At 45.8% G+C, this 15,886-nt stretch overlaps 1 protein-coding gene across 1 annotated transcript in view; it reads left to right on the top strand.

Moving 5' to 3' along the window:
• LRFN2 (leucine rich repeat and fibronectin type III domain containing 2) overlaps positions 1-15,886 on the top strand; it is a 203,338-nt gene that overhangs the window by 153,688 nt on the left and 33,764 nt on the right. Inside the window, exon 2 of the mRNA XM_070777924.1 lies at positions 5,211-6,635. Within this exon, the coding sequence (XP_070634025.1) occupies positions 5,236-6,635 (1,400 nt within the window). The 5' untranslated portion in view covers positions 5,211-5,235. The remainder of the gene's footprint in view (positions 1-5,210; positions 6,636-15,886) is intronic.

Raw genomic sequence — 15,886 nt, 5'->3', positions numbered from 1 at the left:
TTCTCTGTCAGTAATCTTCCATGCTGATTACTTAAAATATATTTACCCAGCTCTATTATGTCATTGATTTGAATTCATTAGACGTTTGTTAATCCTCAACAAACTTTTTTTTTAAAACAACTGTGTTTTGTTTAGCATAATTTTCAAGGACGAAACTGTTTGAAACCATGGGCTCCGTGCATCCCAAAGTGTCCAGATCTTTCCTGCTTGCTGATGCCTTGTCACTCTCTCCCAGAGGGCAGCCAATGGAGGCGCGACTGAAAGGCACAAGGATGCCGTGGCACAGGGCGGTCAGTCCATGTGACCCTGATGTTGCCATACTGGTCAGCCTTCCAGGACACAGGGCAGGGTTGGAGAGGGTGGAGAGAGGATCTGGAGGGGCAGTGGAAGATACCCCCACAGGCCACCGACAGCCTCGGCCCTGAACTCGCATGTACCTGACAATGATTATTACTGTTTGCTATGTGTGCTATGACGGGGAGACGTTGGGAAGCGCTGCTGAGCCTCCAAAAATGCAGGGTTGATGGTTGCCAGAGGGGAAGGATGGGAGGAAGGGATAGTTAGGGAGTTGGGGATGGACATGTACACACTGCTATATTGCAAATGGATAACCAACAGGGTCCCCCTGTATAGCACAGGGAATTCTGCTCAATGTTATGTGGTAGCCTGGATGGGAGGGGGGTTTGGGGGAGAAGGGATACATGTATATGTATGACTGAGTCCCTTTGCCATCCACATGAAACTATCACAACACTGTTAATCAGCTACACTCCCAATACAAAATAAAAAATTTAAAAGAAAAAGACAATGCAGTGTGACAAGAGCTCATAAGGAGGATGCCTTTCTCAAACCCTGTCCCCTTCCTCCATAAACATACACATGCACATACATACATGCACGCAGGCATGCAGCCACCTCCAGTCTAACTATCGAGGGACCTCCTGGGTGTGACTGTTGCTGTCCCTGTGTCCCCCGTGAGTATAGGGGATACCTCTCACCTCTCCTTGAGCAGATGCAGTGGCCAGAGGCATATTCTATGACCGCAGTGAGCCAACCTGGAGAGCATAGCAGATGACTGGCAGAAGATGCTTCTGAAGCTTCTGTGTGACCAGGCCACCCAACAAAGATGGTTTTCTCAGCTGATTAGCCAAGTGAGTGTTGGCTCTGGCCAATGTTGATACAGAACTCATAACTCAGTGACAATGCCAGAAATTCACTGGGTTCAGTACCATAGTTCATTCACTCATTCCATACTGATTGGGAAACTTACTATTAGGTGGGTGTGGTATTGGTGCTAAGATACAGTGACAGGTGGACATGATAGATACATTCCCTGCCTCATGGAGTTTCCAGTCTAGGAAGGCAGACATGTAAGTGATTAAGGAACTATGTAAGTATGGTGAGTGATACATAAGACAAGTATAGGGTTGTTGTCGTTCAGTCGCTCAGTCATGTCTCTTTGTGACCCTTTGTGACCCCCTGGACTGCAGCATGCCAGGCTTCCCTGTCCTTTACCATCTCCTGGAGCTTGCTCAAACTCAAGTCCATCGAGTTGGTGATGCCATCCAACCATCTCATCCTCTGTTGTCCCCTTCTCCTCCTGCCTTCAATCTTTCCCAGCATCAGGGTCTGTTCTAATGAGTCGGCTCTTCACATCAGGTGGCCAAAGTGTTGGTGCTTCAGCTTCAGCATCAGTCCTTCCAATGAATACTCAGGATTGATCTCCTTTAGGATGGACTGGTGGCTCTCTTTGCAGTCCAAGGGACTCTCAAAAATCTTCTCCAACACCACAGTTCAAAAGCATCAATTCTTGGCACTCAGCCTTCCTTACGGTCCAACTCTCACATTCATACATGAGTACTGGAAAAACCATAGCTTTGACTAGATGGAACTTTGTTGGCAAAGTAATGTCTGGGCTTTTTAATGTGCTGTCTAGGTTTTTTGACTATAGGGTACTAAGGGGCAAATAGCAGAAGGGTCTGTTTTGGTCTAGATTTTGGAGAGGCTTCCTGGAGCAGGTGATGTTTAAGCTGGGCCTAGAGGTGGACTAGGAGTTTGGTTAGCCAGGAGTGGAGGTGGGAGAGAAGCCAGGAAGAGACCAGAGCAAGGAGGAAGTCCCAGAGGAAGAGCAGATTGGCATTTATAAGTGAAAGAGGTGGAATGTAGTTGGAGCAAGAAGAACAAAGGGAGAGAGAGTTGGGAGAAGTAAAGTGAAAAAATGGGCAGAACCAGCTCTTGCAAAGACTTGTTCTTATGCCAAAAAGATAAGAAGAAGGTCAATGTAGATGGAGAAGATTCCTGTTTGTGTTATTAGGACTAAGTTAAGTGTGAATCTAGAGGGTCAGACATATTTGCATGTTGAGGAAGTGGCAGGCAGACACCTCTAGGGTGGATGTGGCTGGGTGGTACCAGGGTTCAGGGCAGGCTGGTACCCTTCATGGAAGAGGTCAGCGAGAGCAGGGACTGGAAAGGTGGGCAGTTGCTCACGGGACTTCAGAGCAGAGTTGCATGGAATTAGGTATGTTGACAAAGACTTTTAATGAGGGTGACCATAATGAAGATGAAAAGGAGAGATATCCTGTGGAACAGAGGTAAGCAAACTTTTTCTATAAATGGCAAGACAATAAATATTTTAGGCTTTGCTGGCCCTGTTCTATCTGTTGCAACTACTTACTCCCACCATTGTAGCATGAAAAAAAAAGCCATAGACAATATGCAGATATGTGCAAGGCTGTGTTCTAATAAAACTTTATTGACAACAACAGGTGGCAGGCTATATTTGGCCCTTGGAATACACTTAGCTAACCCCTGCTCTAATGGTCCTGTCCAGTGTGGAAGCCCATAGCCACATAAGGCTATTGAGCACTTGAAATGTTCTCTAAGTGTTAAATACTCTTAGATTTTGAAGACTTAGTACAAATAAAAAAGATTGCTACACACCTCATTCATAATTGTTTGTATTGATTACACATTGAAATAATATTTTAGATACAGTAGGCTAAATTAAATACCTGATCAAAACTGATTTCACTTGTTTCTTTTCACATTTTTAATAGGGGTGTATAATTTAAATGTAATTTAATATGTATGTAATTTAAAATTACATTTATGGCTCACAGTACATTTCTATTAGACAGTGTTATTCAGGAATAATCCTACAGATGAAATGTAGAGTAAGTTTCTAGCCCTAAAGGATCTCAGGTGGGAGATTTACCTTTAAGGAGATACAATGATGGAATTCAAATCTTCACAGTAAAGTAATATTCAGTTTGAATAGGTTTTTTTATTTACAAAGTATTTTTTTAAGAAAACCATAAATATTTACTGAGATGTAAAAAAAAAGTCTTGCTATATAAAGAGATGTCTCATATTTCATAGAAGATAGACTGACAAATATGTTAATTATTCTAAATTAATTTAGAATGGGTTTTTAAATTTACTATATATCTTGTTTTTTTTGTATCAGCTAGTTGTCTGCATCTGTGCTCCTCAAACAGAGCAATGGAGCTCTGCTTTCTCAAGATATTAATAGTTGTTATGCAAAAAAGGAGTATATTTAACTAAAAAAAGAAGCCACACGGCATTAAACATTAATCCAAATTTCTTTACTGCCACAGAATTTCTCAACCCTTCTGAACTTGCTAGTGTGTAGAGAGCTTTCGCAAGAGAGGGTGTACTTCCCAATTCACTGGCCTTAGGCGTCTTCCTTGTAGAACCCAATTCACACTCCTAGAAGGCAAATTGAGAAGTGCTAGTCTGTGTGATGCAACAAAACCAGTGTGCACGATTTTCCAAAAGTCCAGCTCAGTGGATGTTTTTAGCACCATGTAAATAGAGCCACACTGCGTGCAACATGGAATAGTGAGAAACCTATAATATTCGAAGGTTCAAAGACCTGAACCAAAGCCCCATCCCTTCCTTCCCTGGTTAGTCATCCTTGCAAAAGCACATTCTATGTGCCAGGCGGCGCTTTAGGCCTTTTATTCGGTGGTGAATTAAAAACAAGTCCCAACTGTTTGGAGCTTTGTTGTCATTTAAGAAGACAAACGGTAACAAGACACATAGACGAAATATACAGTAAGGTAGATAGTGATTGATTCCAAGGAGAAAGCAGAGCAAGGAAGAGGGATGTGCACAGAGAGGTAAGGCCTCGGTGAGAAAGTGACTTTTTCATAAGGACCTGAAGGAGGTTCTTAGGCTCCTTAGATGGACAAGTCCTCATCTATATACACTGGTAAGTCCTTCCCTGTGAAGGGTGCTCCCAAAGCCCAGATGAGGTGATGTGTACGAAGATCTGGGCAGGGGACCAGTACGTACTGAGCGCTCAGAAGAAGTCTATGCCTTGGTTTCCCATCCCACCCCCTTCTTCACTCCCCTAAGCTCCCATTCTGTGGATTCTCCATGATAAAGAATTTATCCAAAGCCAGTTCCCCGTTTACCCTGGCGACTCCCAGGGATAGCTCTCTCCTTGTCCACCTTCTTGTTCTTAGGGAATGCTGGTCCAATCTGATTTCACAGTGAGTCTAATCCAGTTAAGAAGGCAAAACCACTTCAAAAGGCTGCTATAATGTACGTTTCAAATCCAAAGATTACTAGACAAACCACTGGTATGGAATTATCCATCCATCCATGCATCCAACAAGTATTGAGCACCTACTGTGTTTCAAGCACTGTGCTAGATGAACTGTTGTTATTTAGTCACTAAGTTGTGCCCGACTCTTTGTGACCCCCAAGGACTGTAGCCCACCAGGCTCCCCTGTCCATGGGATTTCCCTGGGCAAGAATACTGGAGTGGGCTGTCATTTCCTTCTCAAGGGGATCTTCCCAACCCAGGGATTGAACCTGTGTCTTCTGCATTGGCAGGCAGATTCTTTACCACTGAGCCACCTGGGAAGTGATTAGAGCAATGAACAGAACAGACAAAAGGGCCTGCCCTCCTGGAACTGACATTCTAGTTGGGGAGATAGAAAATATTCCATAAACATAATTAATAAGAAAATCAAGTAAGCTGTTCCAAGGCGATAAGAGCTAAGGAGACAGGAAACATTAGAACTGTTATCAGCAGGATTGCTAGAAGAGATCACTCCTGCATGAGCTGATGCCATTCTCCACTGCTCCCTAGGGCAGCCGGTAGGTGTGAGAGTGGGCGCTGCAGGTGAGGGCGTTAGGAAGTCGCCTCCCAATCCTGACCTTGTGTCCCTCCCTTCCAGGCACCACGGCCTGAGTGACCAGACCATGGAGACCCTGCTTGGCGGCCTGCTGGCGTTTGGCATGGCGTTTGCTGTGGTCGACGCCTGTCCCAAGTACTGCGTCTGTCAGAACCTGTCTGAGTCACTGGGGACCCTGTGCCCCTCCAAGGGGCTGCTCTTCGTGCCGCCAGACATTGATCGGCGGACAGTGGAGCTGCGTCTGGGTGGCAATTTCATCATCCACATTGGCCGCCAGGACTTCGCCAACATGACGGGGCTGGTGGACCTGACCCTGTCCAGGAACACCATCAGTCACATCCAGCCCTTCTCCTTCCTGGACCTGGAGAGCCTGCGCTCCCTGCACCTCGACAGCAACCGGCTGCCCAGCCTCGGGGAGGACACGCTGCGCGGCCTGGTCAACCTGCAGCATCTCATCGTGAACAACAACCAGCTGGGCGGCATCGCAGAGGAGGCCTTTGAGGACTTCCTGCTGACCCTGGAGGACTTGGACCTCTCCTACAACAACCTCCACGGGCTGCCCTGGGGCTCTGTGCGGCGCATGATCAACCTGCACCAGCTGAGCCTCGACCACAACCTGCTGGACCACATCGCCGAGGGCACCTTCACCGACCTGCAGAAACTGGCCCGCCTGGACCTCACCTCCAACCGGCTGCAGAAGCTGCCCCCGGACCCCATCTTCGCCCGCTCCCAGGCCTCGGCTCTGACCGCCACGCCCTTCGCCCCACCCCTGTCCTTTAGTTTCGGGGGCAACCCGCTGCACTGTAACTGTGAGCTTCTCTGGCTCCGCAGGCTGGAGCGGGACGACGACCTAGAGACGTGCGGCTCCCCGGGGGGCCTCAAGGGCCGCTACTTCTGGCACGTGCGCGAGGAGGAGTTTGTGTGCGAACCGCCGCTCATCACCCAGCACACGCACAAGCTGCTTGTCCTGGAGGGCCAGGCGGCCACGCTCAAATGCAAGGCCATCGGGGACCCCAGCCCCCTCATCCACTGGGTGGCCCCCGATGACCGCCTGGTGGGGAATTCCTCCAGGACCGCCGTGTATGACAATGGCACCCTGGACATCCTCATCACCACGTCTCAGGACAGCGGCGCCTTCACCTGCATCGCTGCCAACGCCGCCGGGGAGGCCACAGCCACGGTGGAGGTCTCCATCGTCCAGCTGCCGCACCTCAGCAACAGCACCAGCCGGGCGGCACCCCCCAAGTCCCGGCTCTCGGACATCACCGGCTCCAGCAAGACCAGCCGCGGAGGTGGAGGAAGTGGGGGCGGGGAGCCTCCCAAAAGCCCCCCGGAACGGGCTGTGCTGGTGTCTGACGTGACCACCACCTCGGCCCTGGTCAAGTGGTCAGTCAGCAAGTCTGCCCCGCGGGTGAAAATGTACCAGCTGCAGTACAATTGCTCCGACGATGAGGTACTGATTTACAGGTGAGCCGAGGCTGCTGCAATGCAGGGAGGTGTCCAGATGGGCCTGGAGGAAGTTATGGGGTGGGTTTAGAGCTGTTCCTACCGATGCCGCCCCCCACTCCCACCCCCCAGAGGTGTTTGTGCGATTCCAGGGACAAACTGTGCCATTTGTGCAGGTGAGGGGAAATAGAATGAACATTATGTACAAGTTTCAGGAGAGGGTGCCCTACATGTGCAGCCTAAAGAGATGTGTGTGTGGGAGGATGGTGCCTCCCAGAGGTCTGGCAGTGGTAGGTGGTCTCAATGACTATGAGCTCCGAGTTTTCTTCTTTTTTTTTTAATTAATTAATTTATTTTAATTGGAGGATAATTATTTTACAATATTGTGATGGTTTTTGTCATACATCAACCAACATGAATCAGCCACATTTGAGCCTTAGATGGAGGACACACAATAACAATAAGGAGATCTCTTGGCCAGAGGATCTGACTCCTCCAACGAAGGATGAATCTGGCCTTCACCTAGATTCATAGGTAGTCATGGCTAAGGTCAGGAAGTGTAGAATTCAGATCATCACTCTGCCATTTGCTAATCATTTAATTGTCTTGCCCTGCCTCAGTTTTCCTCATCTGTAAAATGGGGATAATCCACGCCTGACTTAGTCTGCAGGTGAAAGTGAAACTCTTAGTTGCTCAGTTGTGTCCAGGTCTTCGAAACCCCATGGACTGTAGCCACCAGACTCCTCTCTCCTTGGAATTCTCCAAGAATACTGGAGTGGATAGCCATTCCCTTCTCCAGGGGATCTTTCCAACCAAGGGATCAAACCTGAGTCTTCTGCACTGCAGGCAGATTGTTTACGGTGTGACCCACCAGGGAAGCCCACACTGGCTGAAAGAAGAAACAGGCAGAGATAACTGAAACTCAGCATCCTGCCTCAGACCCAGCTAGATCAAAGGGCCCACAAGCATTCTGCACTCAGTTTCTTTGCTTCCCTAAGTTTTCTTTTCTTCTGGGTTTGGCTTCACCGTCACATACCTCTTTCCTCTGGGCAGCCCTAGAAGAAGAGCCTCCCTGTCCCAGTTGTTCCACCAAAGTCCTGGATGATCTCTGATTAACCAGAGCAGGTCATGTGAGCCAGTGAGTATTAGGTCATCCTGCCCAGCTGTCCTGACCTCTCCAGGTGTCAGTCTTTTCATCTGTAAAATGGAGACAATAGTGTTGACTTTGTCGATCTGCTGTGAGGATCAAAGGGTCATTTCTTAGGCTGGTAGAAGGGAGGTGAAGACTCAAAAGCTGCAACAGAACTGCTTAAGTTGTTCAGAAGGAAGGCTCCATCAGATAATGGATCCAAGCTAAAGGGTCAGGGTCTGACCACAGGTGTGTTTCCTTTGCAGCCAGATTCCTGCTTGTGTTAAACATGACAGATGTGGCTTAGAGTCTTACAGTTCAAGGAATGTATGGTTTCTTTTGAAATCCTGTGTGTTTTATCTTATGCATTCAAAATGATTATTCTGAGAAGGGATCCCATAGACTTTACCAGACAGCTGAAGGGTCCATGGTGCAAGAGAGCTCAAGAACCTTGATCCATTGATGAGGTTTCTTCCAGCTCTGATTTTCTCACTTGATGAATAGGTCTCTGGATGGGAAGGTGTGGACAAAGAAAGGCATTTATTCACCAAATGAGATGGAGGGTAGGAGCCCCCTGGACATTGGTGGAGCCAAGGAACTTCCCTTATCTTGCGTCACATATGTGGCTTCTCTAGGGGGCAGTTTCCTTCTCAGCATGTAAAGAAAATAGCAGTAGAACTTAACTGAAGTATATGCATTCACATATATATATATGAAATTAAATAATACATATTGTTATATATGTGACATACATGTAAAATTAAACAATATACATATGCATTTTTCTGATTACAACAGTAATAGTCTTTGTAGAAAATTTGGAACATTGACAAAATGATAAAGAAATAGAGGAAAATTGCCCGTAATCCCACCACTCATAGTTAACCAGAGCATTTGATCTCTAAGTTCTATTTCAGTTTAGAACAATACTCATGATTAATCTAATGTGTCCTTTTGAGTCTTAATTCTTTCCACTCAACATTGTACCTTGCTTATATCTCATGATATTAAAATATTTTTCATTTGGCTATAACATAATTTATTTAATCAATCTTTTATTTTTCAACATTTAGGCTGTTTCCATTTTTCAGTATTAAAAGCAAAAAAGTAGTAAAGCAGCAATGGATATATCTTTTTACATAAATATAGTTATGCAAAACTTCAGTGATTTCCTTAGCCTATTTTCCTAGGGGTTGAGTTACTGGTTTCATAGGTAAATAATGATCTTTATAGATTGCATATAAACACTTAGTTATCCTCTCACCAGTGAGAGGTACCCATTTTGACCACACCCTTGCCAATTATAGATATATAATTACTTTCATTTTTGCCAATCTCATAGGTGAAACATGGAACTTGTTTTAATTTGCATTTCTTTGATAGTGTGTAAGGTTGACCTTTTGAAAATAAGTATATTTCTTCACTTGTGAATTTATTATATGGTTTTGACTTTGATATAAACTGTAAAGGAGAAAAGCTACCAGCTCTGAGGCCTACACAGGCATAGGATGAAAGGAAATGCAGTTTGCAAGGGAAGAGACGCTGGCATCAAGGTGGCAGAAAGCCAAGACTGCCAAAATGGAGCCCCTCCCTGGGGCATCTCAGAAATCCTGGGAGGACCCCCAAGAGGGGTCGGAGTTATGCTTCTGAAGTCACTCAAAGCTGAATTCAAACCACTTTTATTTGGTGATTGAGATCTTGGAGACACTAGGTTTATAAACAGAAATACAGGCAGACTTTGAAGATATTTTGGATTGGGTTCCAGACCATGGCAATAAAGCGAATATTGCAATAAAGCAAGCCACATCAATTTTCTGCTTTCCCAGTGCATATAAAAGTTATGCTGATACTATGCTGTAGTCTGTTAAATGTGCAATAATATTATGTCTAAAAAAACAATGTACATACTTTAATTAAAAAATACCTTAATGCTAAAAAATACCAACCATCATCTGAGCCTTCAGAGAATCATAGAAGTAACACCAAAGATCACTGGTCATGGACACCATAACAAATATAATAATAATGAAAAAAAATTGAAATTGTGAGAGAATTACCAAAGTGTGACACAGAGACATGAAGTGAGAAAATGCTGTTAGAAAAACATCACCTATAGACTTCTTCAATGCAGCATTGCCTCAAATCTTCAATTTGTAAAAAATACAGCATTTGCCAAGTGTAATAAGCGAAGTGCAATAAAGAAAAGTAAATGGAAGCATCAGGAAGCTTAGGGGAAAAATGCAGATAACAGTGTTGACTTCCCCTTATTGAGGTCTTGAAGATTAGAAGAGAAACATCATGGAAAGCTTTCTGAATCGTGCAGGCATGTAGTAAGTGTTCAGGCATATAAGTGATTATTGTTGTTGTTAGCAATTGGGGTAGGAGTAACAGTAATGGTGAGAGTGAGACCATTATCTTGTCTGCCATCCTGGGGGGCAAAGAGAAGAGGAAGGTTAGATACACAGCTCAATCTTTAAGAAGCCGGATTTCCAAAATTTAAAGGAAAAGGACAGTGTGAGTCTGTAGCTAGTTAATAGTAACGGCAATCACTAGACAACATTTTTACCAGCTTACTGTGGGTTTTACATGTAGCTTTCCAAAGAGTAAGCATCTCATTTCATTCTCCTGGACATACCAGGAAGTATAAAAGACCAAGAGAATCAAACTCTCCCAAGGTCACTCCCCTGGCTTCAGTTCCGAAATTCAGCCACTGTGGCCATTCTACCTTCGTCCTTACAGTGCAACTGGCTGTTAAGACAAATAGGAGACTCCAAGGAAGAGCAGTAGGTTTTTAGAAAGTGAACTGTCCCCACGGGAAAGAAGAGACACCAACCGGGCTGCACACTGGCTCTGTGATATGCTCAGCCTACAACAGCGACGTGTTGACACGAGGGGCAGAAAGGTTTCTACCCGAAGATGAATATGACAGCACTCAAAAAACTATGATCATGGCATCCAGTCCCATCACTTCATGGCAAATAGATGGGGAAAAAGTGGAAACAGTGACAGATTTTATTTTCTTAGACTCCAGAATCACTGTGGATGGTGACTACAGCCATGAATTTAAAAGACACTTGCTCCTTGGAAGAAAAGCTATGACAAACCTAGACAGCATGTTAAAAAGCAGAGACATCACTTCGCTGACAAAGGTCCGTGTAGTCAAAGCTATGGTTTTTCCAGTAATCATGTATGGATGTAAGAATTGGACCATAAAGAAGGCTGAGCACCAAAGAATTGAAGCTTTCAAACTGTGGTGCTAAAGAAGACTCCTGAGAGTCCCTTGGACAGCAAGGAGATCAAACTAGTAATTCTAAAGGAAATCAACCCTGAATGTTCATTGGAAGGACTGATGCTGAAGCTGAAATTCCAATACTTTGGCCACCTAATGGGAAGAGCTGACTCATTGAAAAAGACCCTGATGCTGGGTAAGGTTGAAAGCAGGAGGAGAAGGGGACGACAGAGGATGAAATGGTTCAGTGGAATCACTGACTCAATGGACATGAGTTTGAGCAAACTTTGGGAGATGGTGAAGGACAGGAAAGCCTGGCATTCTGCAGTCCATGGTGTCGCAAAGAGTTGGACAGGACTGAGCAACTAAACAACAGCAATATACGATACAGAGATGCTCACGGCAGGGCTTTTAATCCATGTTTGTCGCTGGAAGGACAAACCTCCTGGCTGAGAAGGAAGCTGCAGGAAGACTAGACAAGAGCAGCAGGCAAAGCCACAGTTTCCAAATTGCCTCCCTTTCCCCGGCAAGAATGGCCACAGCAATAATGTTACAAATTTGCATTGAGAGCTTGTTTGAACCAGGCACTATTCTGAGGACTTTATACACATGAACTCAACAGTTTTCCCAAAACCCTGGGGTTTGAGAACTACCGTTATTCCACTTCCCATATAAGAAACTGGCTCAAGGTTTCAGAGATAGAACTTGAATCCAGGCCACGTGAAAAGGGCAAGACTAATACTCAGGGAGGGACCCGAGGCCAACAGAGACACGTCATACTGCCCTGCATTTGTTCTGGTCCCCAAGCCCCAAGGGGCACGTCCGAGGACTAGAGGATACAAGCCAAGTTTCCAAGCCCACGGGAGTGAGCTTGAGACAGCACGGACAGAAAGAGGAGTGCCCAAGATGGGAAAAGTGCAGATACTCTGTTTTTGAAGACTAGACTCTATAAAGCATAGGATGCTAGGCTGGGTGTGGACAGTCCAAATTCCAGAAAGGATTGCTCAACAGATGTCTGTAAGCCCTTGGAAAAGAATGCCGATTGCCAGAACCCCGTAAGGACTCCCAAGGGGCCAAATCATGCCCAGGTATTGAGTTGTCTTCAGGGGACACTGTGACCCAGTTCTTTTCTTTTTCATGTTTTAATTGAAGTATAGTTGATGTACATAATTTACAGATGTACAGCATAGTGATTCACAGTTTTTAAAGGTTATATTCCATTTATAGTTCCTGCAAAATACTGGCTATATTCCCTGTGTTGTACAATGCATCGTTGTTGCTTATTTATTTTAAATGTTCATAGTTTCAGTTCACTTCAGTTCAGTCACTCAGTCGTATCCAACTCTTTGCGACCCCATGAATCGCAGCACACCAGGCCTCCCTGTCCATCACAAACTCCCGGAGTTCACCCAGACTCACGTCCATCGAGTCAGTGGTGCCGTCCAGCCATCTCATCCTCTGTCGTCCCCTTCTCCTCCTGCCCCCAATCCCTCCCAGCATCAGAGTCTTTGCCAATGAGTCAACGCTTCACATGAGGTGGCCAAAGTACTGGAGTTTCAGCTTTAGCATCATTCCTTCCAAAGAAATCCCAGGGCTGATCTCCTTCAGAATGGACTGGTTGGATCTCCTTGCAGTCCAAGGGACTCTCAAGAGTCTTCTCCAACACCACAGTTCAAAAGCATCAATTCTTTGGCGCTCAGCCTTCTTCACAGTCCAACTCTCACATCCATACGTGATCACAGGAAAAGCCATAGCCTTGACTAGACGGACCTTTGTTGGCAAAGTAATGTCTCTGCTATCTAGGTTGGTCATAACTTTCCTTCCAAGGAGTAAGCATCTTTTAATTTCATGGCTGCAGTTAATAGTTTAAATTATTCTTAATCTTTAAATCTTTAATCTTCTTAATCCCCTATCCCAATCTTGCCCCTCCGCCCGACTGGTATAACCGCTAGTTTGTTCTCTATATCCGTGAGTCTTTCTTTTGTTATATTCACTATTTTGTGACCCAGTAGTTCTTTTCATCTGCCTCCCTCGTCATTCACAAGGACAGCCCTTCACAGTGACATCCCTCCTGACACGAGATTCTCTCCATGAGACGCGTTCATCCCACGCGTCTCCATGGGGGAGGTGGACCAGAACCTCTGGGGTGGTAGATGCTGTTGGAAAGCATCCTAGCGGGTTTCCAGTGGCTGTGACTCAGCGCCGTAAACAGAGTGCATCACAACTGTCAAAGACAGTGGACAAAAACCCCACCCTGAGTTTGGGCCAAAACGGAGATGCGTAAACTGTGAAATGAGCTTGTAACTGGTCAACCAGATTATTTTTTAGTTCCTTTTTTTCCAAAAATTTAGTTTTAATTGGAGAATAATCGCTTTACAATGTTTTGTTAGTTTCTGCCACGCGACAGTGTGAGTCGCCTGTAAGTATACATATGTTCCCTCCCTCGTATGCCTCCCTCCCACCCCACCCCCATTGATACAATACACACTACCGTGTGTAAATAGGCAGCTAGTGGGAAGCTCCAGAGAGCTCAGCCCGGTACCCTGGGGCCAGATTGCTTAACAAATTGCTGTGCACATTGGAGAAAGCCTCTGGCTTGTACCTCCACACCTGCCCCATTCTGCGCTGCTCAGAATATTTTCTTATTGACATGGATAATGACACAGAAAATGTTTATTCTTTTTGGTTCAAAAACTCAGCTGCCATAGTTCAAGATGAAGAGAATCTGGCTTGATGGGAGTTTTGTGTGGCATCAGCTCAGAGTTTTAGCTGATCTCAAGGATGTTGTGGCTGAAAAGTGATGGAGCTGCCAAAAGACTCCTGTAATTGGGGGCTGTGTTAACAGAAGTCAAGTGCTGAGATCATGGGAGGTTGCAGTTTTAACCACTGAGTCATTTTGAGCTGGTCAGAGCAGAGCTGTAACACATTTACTATAGGAAGACACAGTCTTCAGAGATTATCTTCGCCAGTGGCAATATATCCAGAGATCCACTGATGAGAATGGGATTCTAGAATCTTGTGAGATGGACAGAGGTTGGTGATGACAGGATTTGGGAAAGAAGTCATATATCCTTTAATTTATTCACAGAACGTACGAGTAGAAGAGAACACACACACACTCTAAAGCAGGCATCAGCCCATTACAACAAAAAAATTCCAATAGCAGCACCTGTACATACCTCTCTCGTTGCTCTCCGTCTGGCTGCAGAAGGACTTGGCTTGTATCTTTCTTCTTCTCTAACATGTGCCACTCATGCATACTCATCTTCGTATCCCCCGCTTCTAGCGAGACCTGGCCCACGAAGGCTAGTGGGTCAATATCTGGTGAACTGAACAGAATGGAAGTGAACATCAGGGCTGGCCGACAGCAGACAAAACAAGGGCTGCCACAGGGTAGCAAGCTGCCTGTACCAGGATGATTCAAGCTGATTCCACACCAGGGATGCCCAGTAGGCAGCCTGACTGTAACGTTTGACTTAAACAATCCCACCCTGATGGTCTGTGACTCTGTTTAAGGCTTATTATCCCATGATCAAGACAATATGCTTACCAGTTGCCAGTTGGGGCCACATGGCGTTTTGCCTCCCAGGGTTAGGGTGCCCTGTCTCATAGGGGTTTGAGCCCAGGGTCTGAGGTCACAGACAGGGACCTTGGTGGATGCTTAATTGTCCAACCAGATTGGACATGTCATTGACAGGTCACCATTGACTGACACCATGGTCCTGCAGAAACCCTGGGAGCTGGGAGCTGTGTGTGAACCATCAGGTTCCAGTCTATATACCTTGGCTTCCCTGGAACCTAGCAGTAAAGAATCTGCTTGCAATTCAGGAGAGGCGGGTTTGATCCCTGGGTCAGGAAGATGCCCTGGAAAAGGAAATGGCAACCTACTCCACTTGATTTGCCTGGGAAATCCAATGGACAGAGAATCCTGGTGGGCTATCGTCCATGGGGTTGAAAAAGAGTCAGATACGGTTAGTGACTGAACAACGACAAACAACAATCTACATACCAGGAAGGGGAAGCAGAGGCCTAGTTAATCCCAAACCATGGATAAATCAGGATTTGAATTTGGCTATGAAATAGTGTCTTGCCTTTTTTTTATTATTATCAGATGATTAGCTCTCTAATTATCTAAGGGTTTTTGCTGACCTCCCAAGGCATTCGCCTTCCCTAAGTACCCATGACTGAGCCCTGGAGGCAGCTCTGGGTCATACTAGACACAGACAGTCCACAAGTGGGACCATGTGACTGGGGAAGACTGACTCCTGCATCTGTCAGCCCCAGGGCCTGCCCTTTCAGGAAGTGACTGTCATTCATGGGAGCAGTGTCAGAAGTAGGGGAGTCAATGAGGGGAAGAAAGGTGGGAGAGGTGAGTCAGAAAGAAGGGGCCTCCCCTCCCCAAGGAGAGAGCAACAGCGCATCCCAGCTGTGCCTCATCCCTGGTATGACATGGTAAGTTAAGTGTCCCGCATGTCATTATCAGCCCAAGTGACACTCACAAACACTTGTCTCTAAGAGTCATCAAGAACATCTGTCACCAGGCGTGATGTTAGAACAGTCCCCGGGAGGGCCAGGGGAACAGCCAGCTTACTTCTAAAGCACAGCATGGAATTAGCCAGGATGCAGCCTTGTCTTCGTGAAGCTTATTCTGCTATCATCATCTCCACGTAGCAAAAGTGAGGGCTTATGAGGCAAGAGACCCTGAAGGTGGTGGAAGATAGTAGCCATTCTATGACCCACTGCAACTTTATCTTGAACCCCCTTCCTGTACCATATTCCTCCATGACATAATCTCCACCTTGAAGGAGGCTGGACCACCTTATTGAGTTTTGCAAGGCTAGAGTGGGGCATTTTTTAATTATTATTATTCCTGTTGGTCTGTCTCTCATCTAGGGAAAAGATAAGGAGGCAGAT

The sequence above is a fragment of the Bos indicus genome, chromosome 23 (assembly GCF_029378745.1).
Source record: "Bos indicus isolate NIAB-ARS_2022 breed Sahiwal x Tharparkar chromosome 23, NIAB-ARS_B.indTharparkar_mat_pri_1.0, whole genome shotgun sequence".
Classification (NCBI taxonomy): Eukaryota; Metazoa; Chordata; class Mammalia; order Artiodactyla; family Bovidae; genus Bos; species Bos indicus.
Note: the sequence above shows the minus strand (reverse complement) of the source record. Positions and strands in the feature narration are given on the sequence as shown.